Source organism: Podarcis tiliguerta (assembly GCF_965153285.1).
Source record: "Podarcis tiliguerta genome assembly, chromosome: 1".
NCBI lineage: Eukaryota > Metazoa > Chordata > Lepidosauria > Squamata > Lacertidae > Podarcis > Podarcis tiliguerta.
The window spans coordinates 4,130,206-4,145,403 of record NC_139534.1 but is presented as its reverse complement, the minus strand read 5'-3'; the positions used below and the strand labels follow the sequence as shown (position 1 = coordinate 4,145,403).

Genomic DNA, 15,198 nt, shown 5'->3' with positions numbered 1-15,198 from the left:
TGAGAACCAAAGTACCACTGTACTTCAAAACTTTCAACAGTCTAGCTCTTTGTAAGGTATTCTGCTGGTGTATACAATTGGGAGGTTCTTCCTGATGTTTAGTCCAAGTCCTTTTTCCTGTAACTGAACTCACTGGTTTGAGCCCTACCCTCTGGCACAACAGGAAATAAATTTGCCCCATCATCTATATGACAACCCTTTGATTGTCAGTTTAAAGTTCTTCTTAATCTGACAGTTCCAAGGACCTATCATATCAAAAAACTGTGAAGTAGCTACTCCTATATAAACTATTTATAAGAATTAGACAGAATAAAACTAACAAAAACATAGCTAGGATTCACTGTGACAACCCTTAATTAAAGATTTTAAAATTGCACTAATGTTACCTCTGGAAGTCCACTGGAAGGTGTAATACCCAAAGAGTTCAGGAATGGAATAAAACTAGTAAAATAAACATTTTTCACCTTAAAAAGGTAAAAAAAAAAAGTATCACTATTAGGTGGTCTCTTAGTTTCATGCATAATATAGCAAAACAAGCTTATTGAAAAACTATGATGTACCGGTACTTGCTGGTATTTCCAGGTCTGAGCAGTTGCCCACATGCAGACATTAGATTTTTAAATTACTTTATTAAGTATCTGCTTTAACTTTTGAGGGCTAAATTCAGGACATTGTTCAAAGGCACTCTTCCTGACCCCACTACACTGAAAACAAGGCAAAGGTTTCAATCTCCAAAGAGGAAAGGGAATCCCCTTCAGTGCCAAATGCTATTATGTCATTAATGTTAGGAGTAGATACATCAGATGAAACTGCAATAGATAAATAACAGATTGTTGCTCTTGGACTTCAACCCATTCTTATACACTGACTGGGGGGCTATGAGGTTATGGGACATTCACATATATTTAACTGCTGAGGTCAAGATGTGAGGAAGAAGAGAAGTCCGTGGCGTGCCGGCAACATGGCAGGGCAGCTTCTCTAAGCGGTGCGAGAAATCCGTTTTATCAGGACAAACATAAAAGGGCTCAGAAGGCATTAGATCACAGGGAGAGGGACACAAGCCATAACAGGCTGAGAAACTAGGAGGAGAAGTGGGGGATTGTAGGCAATTGAGGAAGGGAGTGGGTCACGGGGGGGGGCAGAGGAGGACATTGCAGAAAACTGTTTTCTTTTTTTATAAAACAAACAACAACAACAACACCACTAATCTGGTTTTACCTCATCCAAATTACAATCATGTTCTTTACAAAGCTCTTCGATAACCTTTATTTCTGTATCTGTTTTTGAAGTACGTATACTCCTGTTCTGAGTTCGCCTGTAAGTTCGAGCTGAGCTATTAACAGACATTGCGCTCAGGGATTCTATGGGAAGAAGGCAAGTATTTGTTCATCATACATCATTAAGTCAAAGCAAAATGCAAAAAAGCAATATTTTAAACATATGAAAATAAGTTTTTAAAAGCTATATCTGTATATCTGAAAAGGAAATGAGAATACCTATTAAACAAGAAGTAACTCTCACTATACATAACCCTCCGAAGACTCCTGCTTTCTTAAAATATCCTTGAAACTTTGGCACAAGCCCTTAATCCTCAACACTCAACTGCATTCACATACATCCCTCGGCTTTTCTCCCTTCTCTCTCTCTCTCTCTCTCTCTGAATCACATAGAAAGAAACACAATGATCAGTTCGAGATCTATCTAAAATGCAACACAGATATTTCTAATACTGGTTTTATGTTTTAATATTTCTTGCAAAACCCCTAAAAGGGAGAAAAATGTTTGTGTGTGTGTGTGTTTTACAGTGCAATCAGAAAATGGTGTCCCTAATTTTAAAGATCTGGATATCTATATTTTTTGTCCCTTTTAGGGGTTTTGCAATAAATATTAAAACATAAAAACAGCATTAGAAATATCTGTGTTGCCTTTTAGATAGTTCTAGAACTCATCATTGAGTTTCTTTCTATGTCATTCTACAAACAGGAACACTATTTTAGTCTCACACTTAGGAATTAATAGAATTTAGTATTTCTGAATCAAATGTGTCTGGTTTCTCAGCCACCAACCAAAACAATTTTGCCTCATCTTGAAATCTAAAATGATTCTGCAACTGACACTCTTTCAGGATTTCCTTTCAACAGTAATGAAGAACAGCATGAAGCAATAGCCTTGCAGATTGGGGCCTTTTGCCTACTGTGAGGATCACCGGTTTTTTGCCCTTGGGTTCCATGACTCTCACAAAGGCCTTCCCTGGCATCCCCAGGCACCTGTGCTCAAAGGCGCCCAGCCCAGGTAACCCACAAAAAATTAAATAACTGGAAATGGCAGAAGTGTGGAGTGGTTGCTAGAACTGGAAGTCCGTCCCCCCCCCCCATGCATTCTGGCTGGTTTGGAAAGATTTGGGGTGGGGGAGAAGAGGTAGGTGAGAGGGGGGAGAGATATGTGTGCAGTGTGAGATGGGGGGGGGGGCGCATGACTGTGTGGTCAGAGAGAGAGAAAGACAGAGGAGATGCATTTGGCCAGAGAGAGAGAGAGAGGAAGGGTGGCACGTGCAGCTGCGTACCTGAAGGGGGTGTGAATGCAAAAGAGAGAGAGGCCTGTGTGTCTGTGGTCTGCATATGTGGCATGAGTGCGAGGGAGAGAAGCGATTGTGGCTACTGTGTACATTTTTCCTGGTACCGGGGAAGGCTTTCTGTTGTAATTGGGCAGCAATTACTTTGGCTGACTTTCTGAAGTGAGCTGCAATGTTATGCCACTCCCCCATGGTAGCCATTTTGTTACTGCAAAACAGCACTCTTTCAAAACCTGCAATGTGCCCACTGGTCCAAAAAGGTTGGCATCCCCTGGCCTACGGAGTCTGACTCGGATCAGTACAAAATTCAGAGCACACATTCACGTGACATGTGCATCCATAGTATATGTATCACCATATATTTTTGATGCCAGAATATCAGTTTATACAGAGCTCTAGGACAAATTCACAAAACAATTTTATTTAAAAAACCTTTTTAAACATGACATAGCTCTGTGAAAGGTTTCAGGGATGCTTTAAACCAAAGTCTAACATATATTCAAGCATCCACCAGGCCAGTTAGTAAAGTACAAATAAAACTTTCATAGGTAAATATTTATTATTTACCTTAAAATAGGATTTGTAAACAATATTTTAATATTTTTAAGCAGCATGCAAAAATACAAGAACAAAACTCAGATTAAAACAGACATTTCAATTTTCTTTGTGTCATTTTCAGTACAAACCCTCTTTGGGTTTAGAATGTACAAATGGAATGTACTTTATGCATTTCTTTTTGAAAGTCCTGTCTGTGACCATGGCAAGTCTTTCAGAGATGTAGAGAATGTGGGGAAATGATTCTAAAGGGCATTGCAGCAATACAAAAGTTATGCAAGTACTGTATTATAAAATGCAAATAATGCAGTTATTGTTTTCAATACTCAAGCATGATTCCCAAATATTATTAAGTGTAAGCTTTTACATTTTCACTGCTCCTTTGTAGCAACATATATCTGCAGGGCTGAACAGTCGCTCTGCTACAGAATGCTCTAAGGGGCACAAATATAAGCAACACAGTAGATGAAAGTGGGGTCAGTTTAAACAACTTATAAAATTCTCTTTATCTTTTCAGGACAGAACACACAATCTCTTATGTGGACAACAAACATGTTTACTGTTGTGTGCAATGAAAAGCTTAAATCCTTACTGTATGGTTCGTTGAGTACTGCTGGGGGCACCAGTTTGATAAAATAATCAAGGACACAAAGCAGCAACTGGAAGGAAATAACCAAATCTTCTTCCATCTGTAATATTTTTCCTGAAAACATTAGAAAAACGAGAGTACATTTTCAATCAACACCTCTTTAAGCCATAAGTGGAAAATGTATCATGTTTCACATTTGGGGAAACTAGGCTGGAACTACATAGGGTGGAATTCAAGACAGGGCTAAGGAGAGTGTTCTGTCAGTGCAAGCAGTTCTGCCTGATCAGCATAAGGATCTCCCCTTTCCTGCTCTTCCGGAGAGTTCTCCCAATCTGGGCATGAGGCATAAGCTTTGTCATCCCTTTACCAGCTGAATATCACCCAATTCTCTCTCTCTCTCTCTCTCTCTCTCTCTCTCTCTCTCTCACACACACACACACACACACACACGGTAGGAACCAGCCCTATGCTTGCTTTTCTCAGATTTCAAATTATTTTACTGATTGACTGATCAATGACTGATCAGCATATATATATGGTCCCAATAACAGCATTCTCCAGGTAGCTTACAATATTAATGCAAAGCTTAAGAGTCAAAATAGTCAAACCAATTTTGGGGTTGTTTTTTTCTTTTAAACACTGAAGGATACTACTACTTACCTTTTGCCAAAAGAAACATGATCCAGCATAGTTTTAGAACTAGTGAAGAACTTAGTTCAGCACAAACTCTACAAATAGAAGAGAAAAACATAACAGTGACGATTCTACATTTCCTGCTTTAAAACACTTTTTTAAAAGTATGCAGCTAAGTGATTTAAACCAAAGGGTTAATGCTTTGTGTGGCTGTGAGTTTTTAAGCCAAAAAATACAGTTACTGTATACTTGGGGCTGCTTGAACTGCTTGCTCTGGGACATGGAGTTTTCTCTAAAACTGTAATAATAATAATAATAATAATAATAATAATAATAATAATAATAATAATAATTCTATACCACCCTGCATCCGAGGATGACAGGGCAGTTTACAATATAAAAATACCTAACATAGTAACAAACAAAAACACCACCACCACACCCCCAACACAGTTTATTAAAACAATATACCCAACAAGCCCAAATATCCCAACGATCAGAGATTGGCAAGCAAAATTATATGAGTATGTTGAGTCAGCAAAAATGACACAAAAAATTAGAAACCAAAAAAATACAAAGTTTGTTAATGATTGGAACAAATTTATGGTATACATTGAAGGTAACTACAGAGACTTAAAAACTATAGCAGGTCTGATATAAGTCTTACGACGCGCAAACCAGTAACAATTAATAGCTGCAGAAAAAAGAAAGAACTTCTTATTAAGAAACCCGAAAATGGGAGGGTAGGAGGTCAAGGGAGGTGTAGGGAAAAGGTTTAAATATTTAAAAATATAATGTTTTAAGGAAAAGGACAAAAACGGTAATGAATGTCATTCCTGTGTTATGTACGGATATTGCTTATTAATCTGTTGATTTGTTTTGTTTTCTCTTTTTCTTTTTGATCTTTTTCTTTTCTTTCTTTCTTAAGAGAAACTCAATAAAAAGAAATTAAACAAAAAACAAAAAAACCCAATATACCTTCACATTATAACAATGAAACATACTCCTACCCTTTGCCAACTGCTATCTTGTGAACCTATGCACTAGCTAGCAGCTTACACATCAACATTTCTTTGATTTTATGAAAACAGACAAACTTACTGATCATCAGGATGCTCAACATAGATAAGTCCACAAGTTCTTTTAAAAAGAAAAAGAAAAAAGGCATATCAGTGCACTCTAAAACGTAAGATTTCAACTCAGCACACCCAGAGTATTGAAGAAAATGTGTTTGCTGGGAGAGGGTTGGATCCTAGATAGTTTTTAGCAGGAGCCAAAGGGATGCAAAATGAAATTCTGCAGCGGTTTTTCCAATTATGCTGAAACTATCATATGAATGCTAAAATCTGTCTACTATTATTTCTATACTATATAGTATTATACTATACACTATAATTTTATATATAATATATGTACCATTTAACAAGCACCTGAAAAGCCCACGGCGGCAGGCACATTCTGCAACAAGGAATTTTATGATTGTGAGCAGTTTCTGAAGTCTTGTCGCATTATGCCTCGCCTAAGACTTCAGATCCAACTTGTGGCTGCAGGCGCTGAGGCCGTGGGAGGAGAAACGCCTCCCAGGGCTGGGGAAGGGAAGGGAAGCAGAGCAGGGAACGGATCTCTCCTGTGTGAGGCTGTGAGAAGCCCCCTGCATTACGTCCCGTCAGGCTGAGAGGTGCAGGCGGGCAGGAAGAGCTTTGTAAGGGTCCAGGAACCCTCCGAGGAAGAGTTCAATGTGGATATGGAGCCTCTCTGGACTGTAGAAGGAGGGAGATCCGTTGCACACAAAGCAAAAAATGTCCAGTAACTTAGGGTGCGTCTTTTCAGGGTTACCTGGATATTCTTGGACAACACTGCTTAGTTGTGAAAGCCCCAAATAGGAATGATACCAGGTTTTTGTTTTTACTTTGTGTTTGTGTAATAGAGTTGCTTATTACTCTCCCTTATCCAAACTCTTCAACTCAGCTTGAGAGACATGCTAGTAACTGGCAGCTCAAGGAAACTGTTCTGTTCCCTTTATATACTGTAGTACAGTAGCTTCAGGTTGAGCATTTTCAGGTTGCGTTCCGCAGCGACCCAGAAATAACGGCATGTGTTACTTCAGGGTTTCGTCGCTCGCGCATGCGCAAACGCTCAAAATGACGTCATGCGCAGAAGCGGCAAATCGCGAACCACGCACACGCGGGTTGTGTTCGCTTCAGGATGGGAACGGGGCTCTGAAATGGATCCCGTTTGCCTCCAGAGGTACCGCTGTATGCTGATACTCCCTGCAGTATTTTACAGGGCAACTTAACAGAAAGTTTTAAACTCCTCCTCCTTCTTCCCTTTGACACCATTCAAACACCGCCTCCCAGCCCAGAGGATTTCAATGCTGCAAATCTGTGGTGGACGGATGTTGCTAAAGGACGTATTAGAAACACAGAATCGCAGAGTTGGAAGGGACCGAGGGGTCCTCTAGTCCAACCCCTTGCAATGCAGAAATCTCACTCAGCTAAAGGATCCATGACAGATGGCCATCCAAGAGCAATAAAGAGTAGACTATTTTGAAATCTTAAGGATGGTACCAGTATCTTTATTGTATGAACAAATTTAAACATGCAAGTTCAAATGTAGCACAATAATTTACATAATTATAGGTCAGACTTACTTTCCTTTGTATAAAAACAAGCCCGAAGGAGGCCCCCAACCCGCTCACAGGTCCTTGTGTGCTCAGTGGAAACAGTTGGTCTTGGCAAGTATTAACCACTCTCAATTCTAACCTGGTAATTGCCACCTGCCCAGATTTTAACTTGTCTGAATTAATTTTAAGACGTGTTTTAATTAATTGATGTCCGTTTTTATGCATATTGTGTTGTTTTTATAATGTTATAAAATCTGAGCCTGGCCTCGGCCGGGGAGGGCGGGATACAAATAAAAAATTAGTAGTAGTAGTAGTAATACATGATGCAGACAAGCATTGTTGTACTATCAATCTTCAAAAGACACTGTGTGTGCTTGTGTGATTTTGAATTAATTTGGCTGAATTGAGAACTTCTTTTTCATTTTTTTAAATCAATTTTTATTTGCTTTTCTGTTTTATCATATCATCAATGCATACTGTGTTACAGTCAAACACAGGATAATAAAGAGATTTCCCCCCAAATTGTTTTTATTGCCTTTACAATGAAATAAAAGAGATCATAGCAGGATCATAGCACTGTAGAGTTGGAAGGGACCCTGAGGATCTAAGATCATAAACATGTTACCTGTGTCAAGCCTCTTCGTTTATGAGAAACTAAACCTCTCCACAGTGAGATTTGAGCAATTGTAGGTTTGACATTTAGGTTGTTATTAACTTAACTTATCTTAAAAGGGGAACAAGACAGACTCAAAACAATCTTTCTTGGCAGTGCCTTGAATAATTCTGGCATGGTAAGTGAGACATTCAGAAAGCCCAATAAACCATATTCTGTTCATTTATCTGTGTGATTTGGGATTGTGCTGCTTTAAACAGAAAGACTGTCAATTTTTTTGGACCTTGGGGGGGGGGATATGTCAATCAATAATAGCAAGACTAAGCTGGGGGTTGCAGGGATATCTTGACCTATCATTTCTGAGAGACAGTGACAGGTCCCAGGTCACCCCACGAGCTTCATGGCTGAGTGGGAACTAGAACATCAGTCTCCCAGGTCATAGGCCAACATTCCAGCCACTACACCATTCTTAATCCCCAAATACAATGTTCATCTTAATGCTGTAATTCCCTCAAAACAGTAAATTTAAATTTAAACTACTAGGTTTTAGAACGAAGCAAACAATAAGCAATTTACCTTTCCAACTTGTGGTATAGTGCAAGCAGGACATCATATTTTTTCTTTAGGTGTGATATAGTACTTTCCACTTTAGTACTAATGGTGTCCATGTTGACATCCATTTCTTTAATCATGTACATAAATTTGCAAACGCTGCAAGAAAAACATAACAGTCAATAATCAAGTATTTCCATAAGGCTCAAAGCATATATTAAAAGCTAATTTCTCAAAAAGGACCAAACTTTCCTTGAGCAATGCCACAGGGTTTAAGATTTGCTCAGCTAACAGAGCAGTGAAGCTCTCTAGGGCCTTTAAAATATTTGCTTTATCCCCAAGCCAGGCACAGGAGGAGGCAAACTGGCCCCAGGCAGCCTAACCAGCACCTCACCCCGGATTCCCAAAGAAAAAAAACTATCTCATCACACTTCAACCTTCAGCCAACTCATACCACTCTCTTTCCCTGGCCTAAAACAGACATGTGACGGCAAAGCTGCTATCACGATTCCCTACTCCACCAGCCGTTATTTAAATGCAGCTGCAATGCATGGAGGGCTTGATAAAAGTTATCAGGGTAGTAGCACAGCACTTCCCTGACCAAAAGTGCAGACCCAGCAAGCTGCTATTAAGCTTTGCAGCCAGGAGGAAATGCCAGGATTTGTATTCTTCAACAGCAGGGTAGGATTCGATACGGGAAACAGGGAGGGAGGTTAACAGTCCCTACCCATTCTCAAGTACAATCTGACAAAAACTGATCTCAGATCCCTCTTCATGCAAGTGAAATGAGGAAACATTTATCTTGTTAGATCCTAGACCCTGGTTAGACATTGCTTTAGGCAAAACCACAGCCATAGACCGATTCACAGTAGTCGGGAAATAAGCCTCGGACAAAATACACACACAGAATTATTCCATACCTGTGGAATTGTATCAAACTCAGCGGATTCAACAAACCTACCTAATACCTAGGCATTTCAGAAGCTCTGTAAAAGTGAATGTCACCTCATCCAGGTCAATGGCTGCTGCAAAAATACAGATCCCCCACCATTCTTTTTTAAGGTGGCTCTCCTAGAAAAAACAAATAGTAGTTTTCATCCTTATTGTAAATCAGAAGCAGAACTGAGTAGTCAATGTTGTTTCTTAAGACAAAGCGTTTTCTTAGGAATATGCATATGCTAGTATGATTTGGCAAATGATACCAAGAAGCAACTGTCAAATAGATATGATTGATATAAAAATAGCTGAGGTTCTCCTGCAGCCCCTCAGAATCAGTGGAATTCGTTTTTAAGATAGATTTTAAGATTAGGATACGGAAACTCCATCCATGTCAATGTGAAAAAATTAAGCACATCCCAGGCTCTCCCATGGACATCAATAGGAAACAGAAGCCCTCTAACTGGCAGGGCAGCACTTCAGAAGGGGATGGTGTGCCCAACAGGGCACACCAGAGCCCAGGTTTCTCCTCAAGGTACCTGCAAACACATGCGCAGGGCATATCTAGACATGGTGAGGAACAAAAACATTTCCCACATGCCCATACTGCTTCTCCTCTCCACCTTATTCAACAATGTGAACTTGGAACAACTGCACGGGAACGGCAGGAGGCCTAGGATTCCCATTCCTAGACCTGCCTGGTCTGCTGAGGGCCCAACTGCACACGGCAAGTGGGGAGGGGGAAAGGTCTTTCGGCACATGAGTGTTGTGCTTATGCAGGAATGAAGTGAATCCCGTTTCAGAGTTACTGGTCATAAATGCCTACATTTGATTAATGCAATTTCAGAAATATCTAAGGTTCACACTAACTTTATCGTTTTTTAGAAGACCATTACATATGCATGATTTCTACCAATACTGCTTGTTCGCAAACCAACTCAACTGCATAAGATGAAATAGAAACAAAGGCCAAAAAAAATGTTTTGAGTATAAAGAGAGGCTAGTAAAGTTTTTGGTTTAGTGTTATTGTTTCAGTCTTCATAACTATTTTATATCTTGAGCACATTCTAACATAAATGGCCATTAATCTGTTAAGAAACAAATCATATACTTACTACAACTCCATCCAGAGACACTTTTTCATAAGTCTTCCAAGCAGTCACTCGCACACTGTCCGTCACATGCAAGGCATCACATAGGGCAAAAAATGCTTTTTCAGCAAATGGAAGCCTAAGGAAGAAAAATGTATCAAAATCTGACTGATTTCCACCCGTCCCCTCCAATCTTTTGCTGAGACGTGCTGTGGTTTGCAAACAAGCTTGTGGGGCTTCTGCTGCTGATTCCTGTGATGGCTGATGATTTAAGGGGCTTCTTGTTTCTCAAAAATAAATGGTTCTAGCAGTAAAGCAATCCCTCTTGCTTTGCCTTTCATTTCGTCTCATAATATTCTTTTTGCTGGCTTGCTTGGAAGAATAAAGGTTTGCTCCCTTTATTTGGATATGTTGCATCTTTTCTTTCTAGGAATGCAACTATGACAAAAAGGATTAGGATTTTTGCAGGGAGGGGTGGAGAGTTCCCTTCCAAAAAGAGAGCTCCCTCCCCCAGCTCCACCCCCCCCAACTATGCCACTGCTCCTGTACCATTTACAGAGAAGTGATTTCCTTTACAGAAATAAAAACATTAGAACTTTTAAAATAATCATGCTATGCGGGTATGAATGTACAGAATGAGTCAACCGCCCTCACTGGCAGCTCCACCTATCACAGAAACTGCGACTTTGCAAACTGAAAGAAAAAGGTTCTCCTCAGCGAGCGGTTAGAGTGTCTGTAGGACTAGGACCTGGGAGACCTGGGTTCAAATCCCCACTCAGCCATGAAGTTCACTGGGTGTTACTGTCTTATACATTCCTACATTAAAGTCCCCCTCTGCTCTCTGTATGAACTGTTTTGCTATGGCTGGTTACAATCCTCCAAATGCCACAAATTACAAAAAGATCCAAATAAATTGGCTAAGCAAAGTTGTTCACAAATTTATAGATACAGGTTTTGCCAAACTACCTCTTCTAATTGAGTAAGAGATGTTTGGTTTTTCCATTTGCTAGAATGGAACTGCAATCCCTTCTCTTCTAGGCCGCTTTCCCACTTGACTGCTTCTGTGTTCGAAAGAACTTTTCTTTTGTGCACAGCATTCATTCCATCTTCCGCTAGATCCCCCATCTTGCCTTCATTTGCTCTGTAATCTTGCAGGGGGGAAATGACCATAACCTAAATTTAAGGTGGGTTATGGATTATTCTTCATTTATCAGGATGAAGAGTATCAGGATTCTTTGGGCAATCATAAAGTTCATTCTTCAGACCATGTAGTATTGCAGCAACTTCTGCACATAATGAACCAGCTTTTCTCTACAGTATTCGTACTCTACACCAGAACAAGAAACACAAATTATATACTGCAGCTGCACTGCACTATTTCAAGAGTTCCGTGGGCAGGATTAACTGTTAAACCACTACAGTTCCCAAGATGATGAGGAATATATGCCGCCCATCTGACTGAGTTACCTCAGCTACTCTAGACGACTTCCAACAAATGATAAAACCACGGTAAAACACCACACATTAAAAGCTTCTAAAAGTCGGTTAGTTGTTTATTTCCTTGACATCTGATTGCAGCGTGTTCCACAGGGAGGGTGCCACTACCAAGAAGGCCCTCTGCAACCTCACTTCCCTGTAACCTCACTTCTTGCAATGAGGGAACCGCCAGAAGGCCCTCGAGCTGGTGGTGGAAATGCTCTTTCAGGTATACAGGATTCTTTGGGAGACACCATATCTGTTTAAAGTGGTATGATACTGCTTTAAATGTACAGTGCAGATGGGCCTGCAACGGATACTGAAACCTGGGAACTATTACTGAATGTTATCAAGTTATTGCACCGTACCAGGGCCAGATGGTTTTACAGAAGAATATTACAAAACATTTATTAAGGGATTAGCATATAATTTGTTAGAAGAAATAAATTAAGTAATGCAATATTTCCCCCTCAAAAAGGGATTAAGTCAAACAGGTGGCAAAAACAAAAAAGAACCACTATTTCTCTATAATACAGTATTATTAACCCATTGCTTTCCTGAACCAATATTACAAAGTATGGACCACGATTTTCATCAAAAGTTTAAAGACAATTATTGGTAAATACATTAAAGAACATCAGCTGCAGTTTATTCTAATCAACAAATATCAGAACCCATTTGATTATAATTACTTTTTGGGTGCTTTTTGAGGGGGTTTTGGTGTGTTTTATTGGGACAACACTCTACTCAATTTGTAAAATCTTTCCAGGAATAGAACAAGCAGTCATCTAAAGAAAGGTCTTGCACTGAGAGCTGCCATTAAATCTGGCTACCTTTTGAAGTAAGCGTGCAAATTCCTTGCAAACATTTGCAGATGCAACTGAGGTCTCAGTGATTCCAAAACCAAATTAGTAACTTTTGTGCAAAATGATAGCTATAGTAAACAAACAGTACTATTGGCTCACGAGAAAAGTTCTAAACCGTCAGAAATAATTTTTGAGATTTGGATTTTAAAGCTGTTTGTATGAATGACTGTTGCAGCTCCAAGTGAGATTTCCAATGATTCATCAAATCTTGCTTTATGGGATTCACTTCAGTTTTTGCAGCCTTTTATTTTTGACAAGGTGCTTGTGACTATGCACCTAACAATGTGCTATTGCAAGCCTTGCCCTTCATGTCTGATTAAACCTAGCCAAGGGAGAATGGTAGAAACAGATACAAGTCCTAGAGGTTATGCTCAGGACAAGGCACGGATCCTCAACCAGTGGGCTGGTACCCAAGGTGGGTTGTGACAAAAATATGGCTGCCATGTTGGACTCCCCCTGAAGCACTACATATGTTGCCTGGGCCAGAACAAGCTTTTCTGATTAGACACTAATTTTATCCATTTGCATTTGGCAGGAGAAAGGCATGAGACGTCATCCATAAGATCTGAATTTCTGGCCAACTGTACGTCCCATCTTCCTATAACTAAACCTCTAGTGATAGAGCACGACATGGAGCAAGGGCATTCTATTCATTTTCTAACCTATCTCTATGACATTCCGGATGTTACCCGGATCAAAAGTGTGCTGGAATGCAGATGTGTCAGCTATACAGTGGTACCTCGGGTTAAGTACTTAATTCGTTCCGGAGGTCCGTTCTTAACCTGAAACTGTTCTTAACCTGAAGCACCACTTTAGCTAATGGGGCCTCCCGCTGCTGCCACGCAGCCGGAGCACAATTTCTGTTCTCATCCTGAAGCAAAGTTCTTAACCCGAGGTACCATTTGTGGCTTAGCGGAGTCTGAACCTGAAGCGTATGTAACCTGTGGTACCACTGTAGTTGCCAGGATGGCAGCAGCAGCAGCTGGGGTCCCAGGAAGAGACACCTGGAGTCTGGTGGAGGCGGAAGTGGGAGCTGCAGAGAGCAGGGATGCCAGGGGAATCCTCACCTCACTCCCTACGACAGGACTGGTCAGAATAAAAGTTCCTTGCCGGGCAGTGAGAGAGAGAGAGGAGATCCATTTCGGGATCTCTGTTCCCTTGCCAAGTTCCTGATGCCTGGTGTCCCTGGTGCCGTTTCCTTTCTCTCTGCTTCACATACACCGTCCTCCTTTTCAGGATGTCTGCAGGAGAGTTACGAGGGGACAGCGCCGTCCTCTCTCTCTCTGCTGGTGGCAGGTGAGCCGCCGCGAGTCCCGCCAGACCAACGGGCGGGCGAAGGAGGGAGATGGGCGGGCATCCTCCACGCCGCGCCCCGGGGAGACGCGAAGCTGCCCCGGACCCTCCGGACCCCGCCCGGATCCCTTCGCCACAGCGGAGAGAAAACGGAGAGACCTGACCGAGGGGGACGCGCTTCCTTCCTGCCCGCGCCCGCCCAGCGAGCCTCACCTGTCCCGCTCCGGCGTGGCCTGGCCGGCGGGCGGCGCCTCCGTCTTCCTGGGGGTCCTGGGGGTCGCCATCCCGGGCGCCGCCGCAGCCGGACCAGCGCGGACCAGCCTCCCACCGGCGCCCGCGGCTCCCGCCCCTCCTTCCGGCAGATTCCCGCCCCCTGCGTCACTTCCGGGGCAGAAGGACGCCGCCCAGGAGCTGCCCCTCGCAAAGCATGCCGGGCTGCCCAGGCCGGGGCGGCGGCGGCGGTGGAGCCTCGGCCGGTGGCGGGCTCTGAGCGGGGCTGTGTGGCCTGTTGCCAGAGGGAGCGCAGCGCTGCTCCCATAGAAGCCGGGCCCCGAGTGGGACGCTGCGCCCAGAGGCGCTTTATTCCTTCTGCCCCGACCCTTTGGAAGTGAGGTGGGGCCGGAACTGGGCACCAGTTTTATTCTCAACTCCTTCATCACAAACATGGAATTTGCCTTTTTAACAGCTGCTGCTAATGGTGCACATCAAGCTATTCACCACCACTCCAAGGTCTCATTCCTGGTCCATCGCCACCAATTCAAACACCATCACATCTGTGAAATTAATATAATGGCAACCCTGACAGTTAGGTCCAGTTACAGATGACTGGGGTTGCAGTGCTCATCTCGCTTTACAGGCCGAGGGAGCCGGCGTACAGCTTCCGGGTCATGTGGCCAGCGTGACTATGCTGCTTCTGGCGAACCAGAGCAGTGTGCGGAAACACAGTTTACCTTCCCACCGGAGTGGTACCTATTTATCTACTTGCACTTGATGTGCTTTTGAACTGCTAGATGGGCAGGAGCTGGGACCGAGCAACAGGAGCTCACCCTGTGGCGGGGATTTGAACCACCAACCTTCTGATCAGCTAGTCCTAGGCTCTGTGGTTTAGACCACAGCACCACCCACGTCCCCCAAAAATACCCCCCCCCAAATGCATCATTTTAAACTTGTTTGAAATTTTTCCACCCAGTCACTCACTTCAGATAAATCATTTTTTGAACCCTTCAGTCCCTCTTTGTACTCACCAATAGGGAGGGACTGACTGACAGGTGGCAACCATATTGTGTGCACCCCATTGATGTGTGACCACCAATGTAGGCCCTTTTGGACCAGGAAGAAGCCAGAATGGGGGCAGGGTGGAGCATGCAGGGACCAGGAGCAGAACCCATGCACAAAATAG

At 42.3% G+C, this 15,198-nt stretch overlaps 1 protein-coding gene across 3 annotated transcripts in view; it reads right to left on the bottom strand.

The window, feature by feature from the left end:
- Positions 1–14,211, bottom strand: part of RB1 (RB transcriptional corepressor 1) — a 49,916-nt gene extending 35,705 nt beyond the window's left edge. The window contains exons 1-9 of one of the 3 annotated variants that reach the window (XM_083401297.1): positions 14,013–14,211; positions 10,189–10,303; positions 9,099–9,208; positions 8,162–8,296; positions 5,451–5,489; positions 4,377–4,444; positions 3,720–3,830; positions 1,219–1,361; positions 387–464 (exon numbers count right to left, since the gene is read on the bottom strand). In XM_083401297.1, the coding sequence (XP_083257423.1) occupies positions 387–464; positions 1,219–1,361; positions 3,720–3,830; positions 4,377–4,444; positions 5,451–5,489; positions 8,162–8,296; positions 9,099–9,208; positions 10,189–10,303; positions 14,013–14,083 (870 nt within the window). In that variant the 5' untranslated portion in view covers positions 14,084–14,211. Of the gene's footprint in view, positions 1–386; positions 465–1,218; positions 1,362–3,719; positions 3,831–4,376; positions 4,445–5,450; positions 5,490–8,161; positions 8,297–9,057; positions 9,209–10,188; positions 10,304–11,130; positions 11,487–14,012 lie in introns of those variants that run through there. The other 2 variants (XM_083401299.1, XM_083401298.1) reach the window with 2 other exon arrangements.
- Between the last annotated feature and the right edge of the window lie 987 nt (positions 14,212–15,198).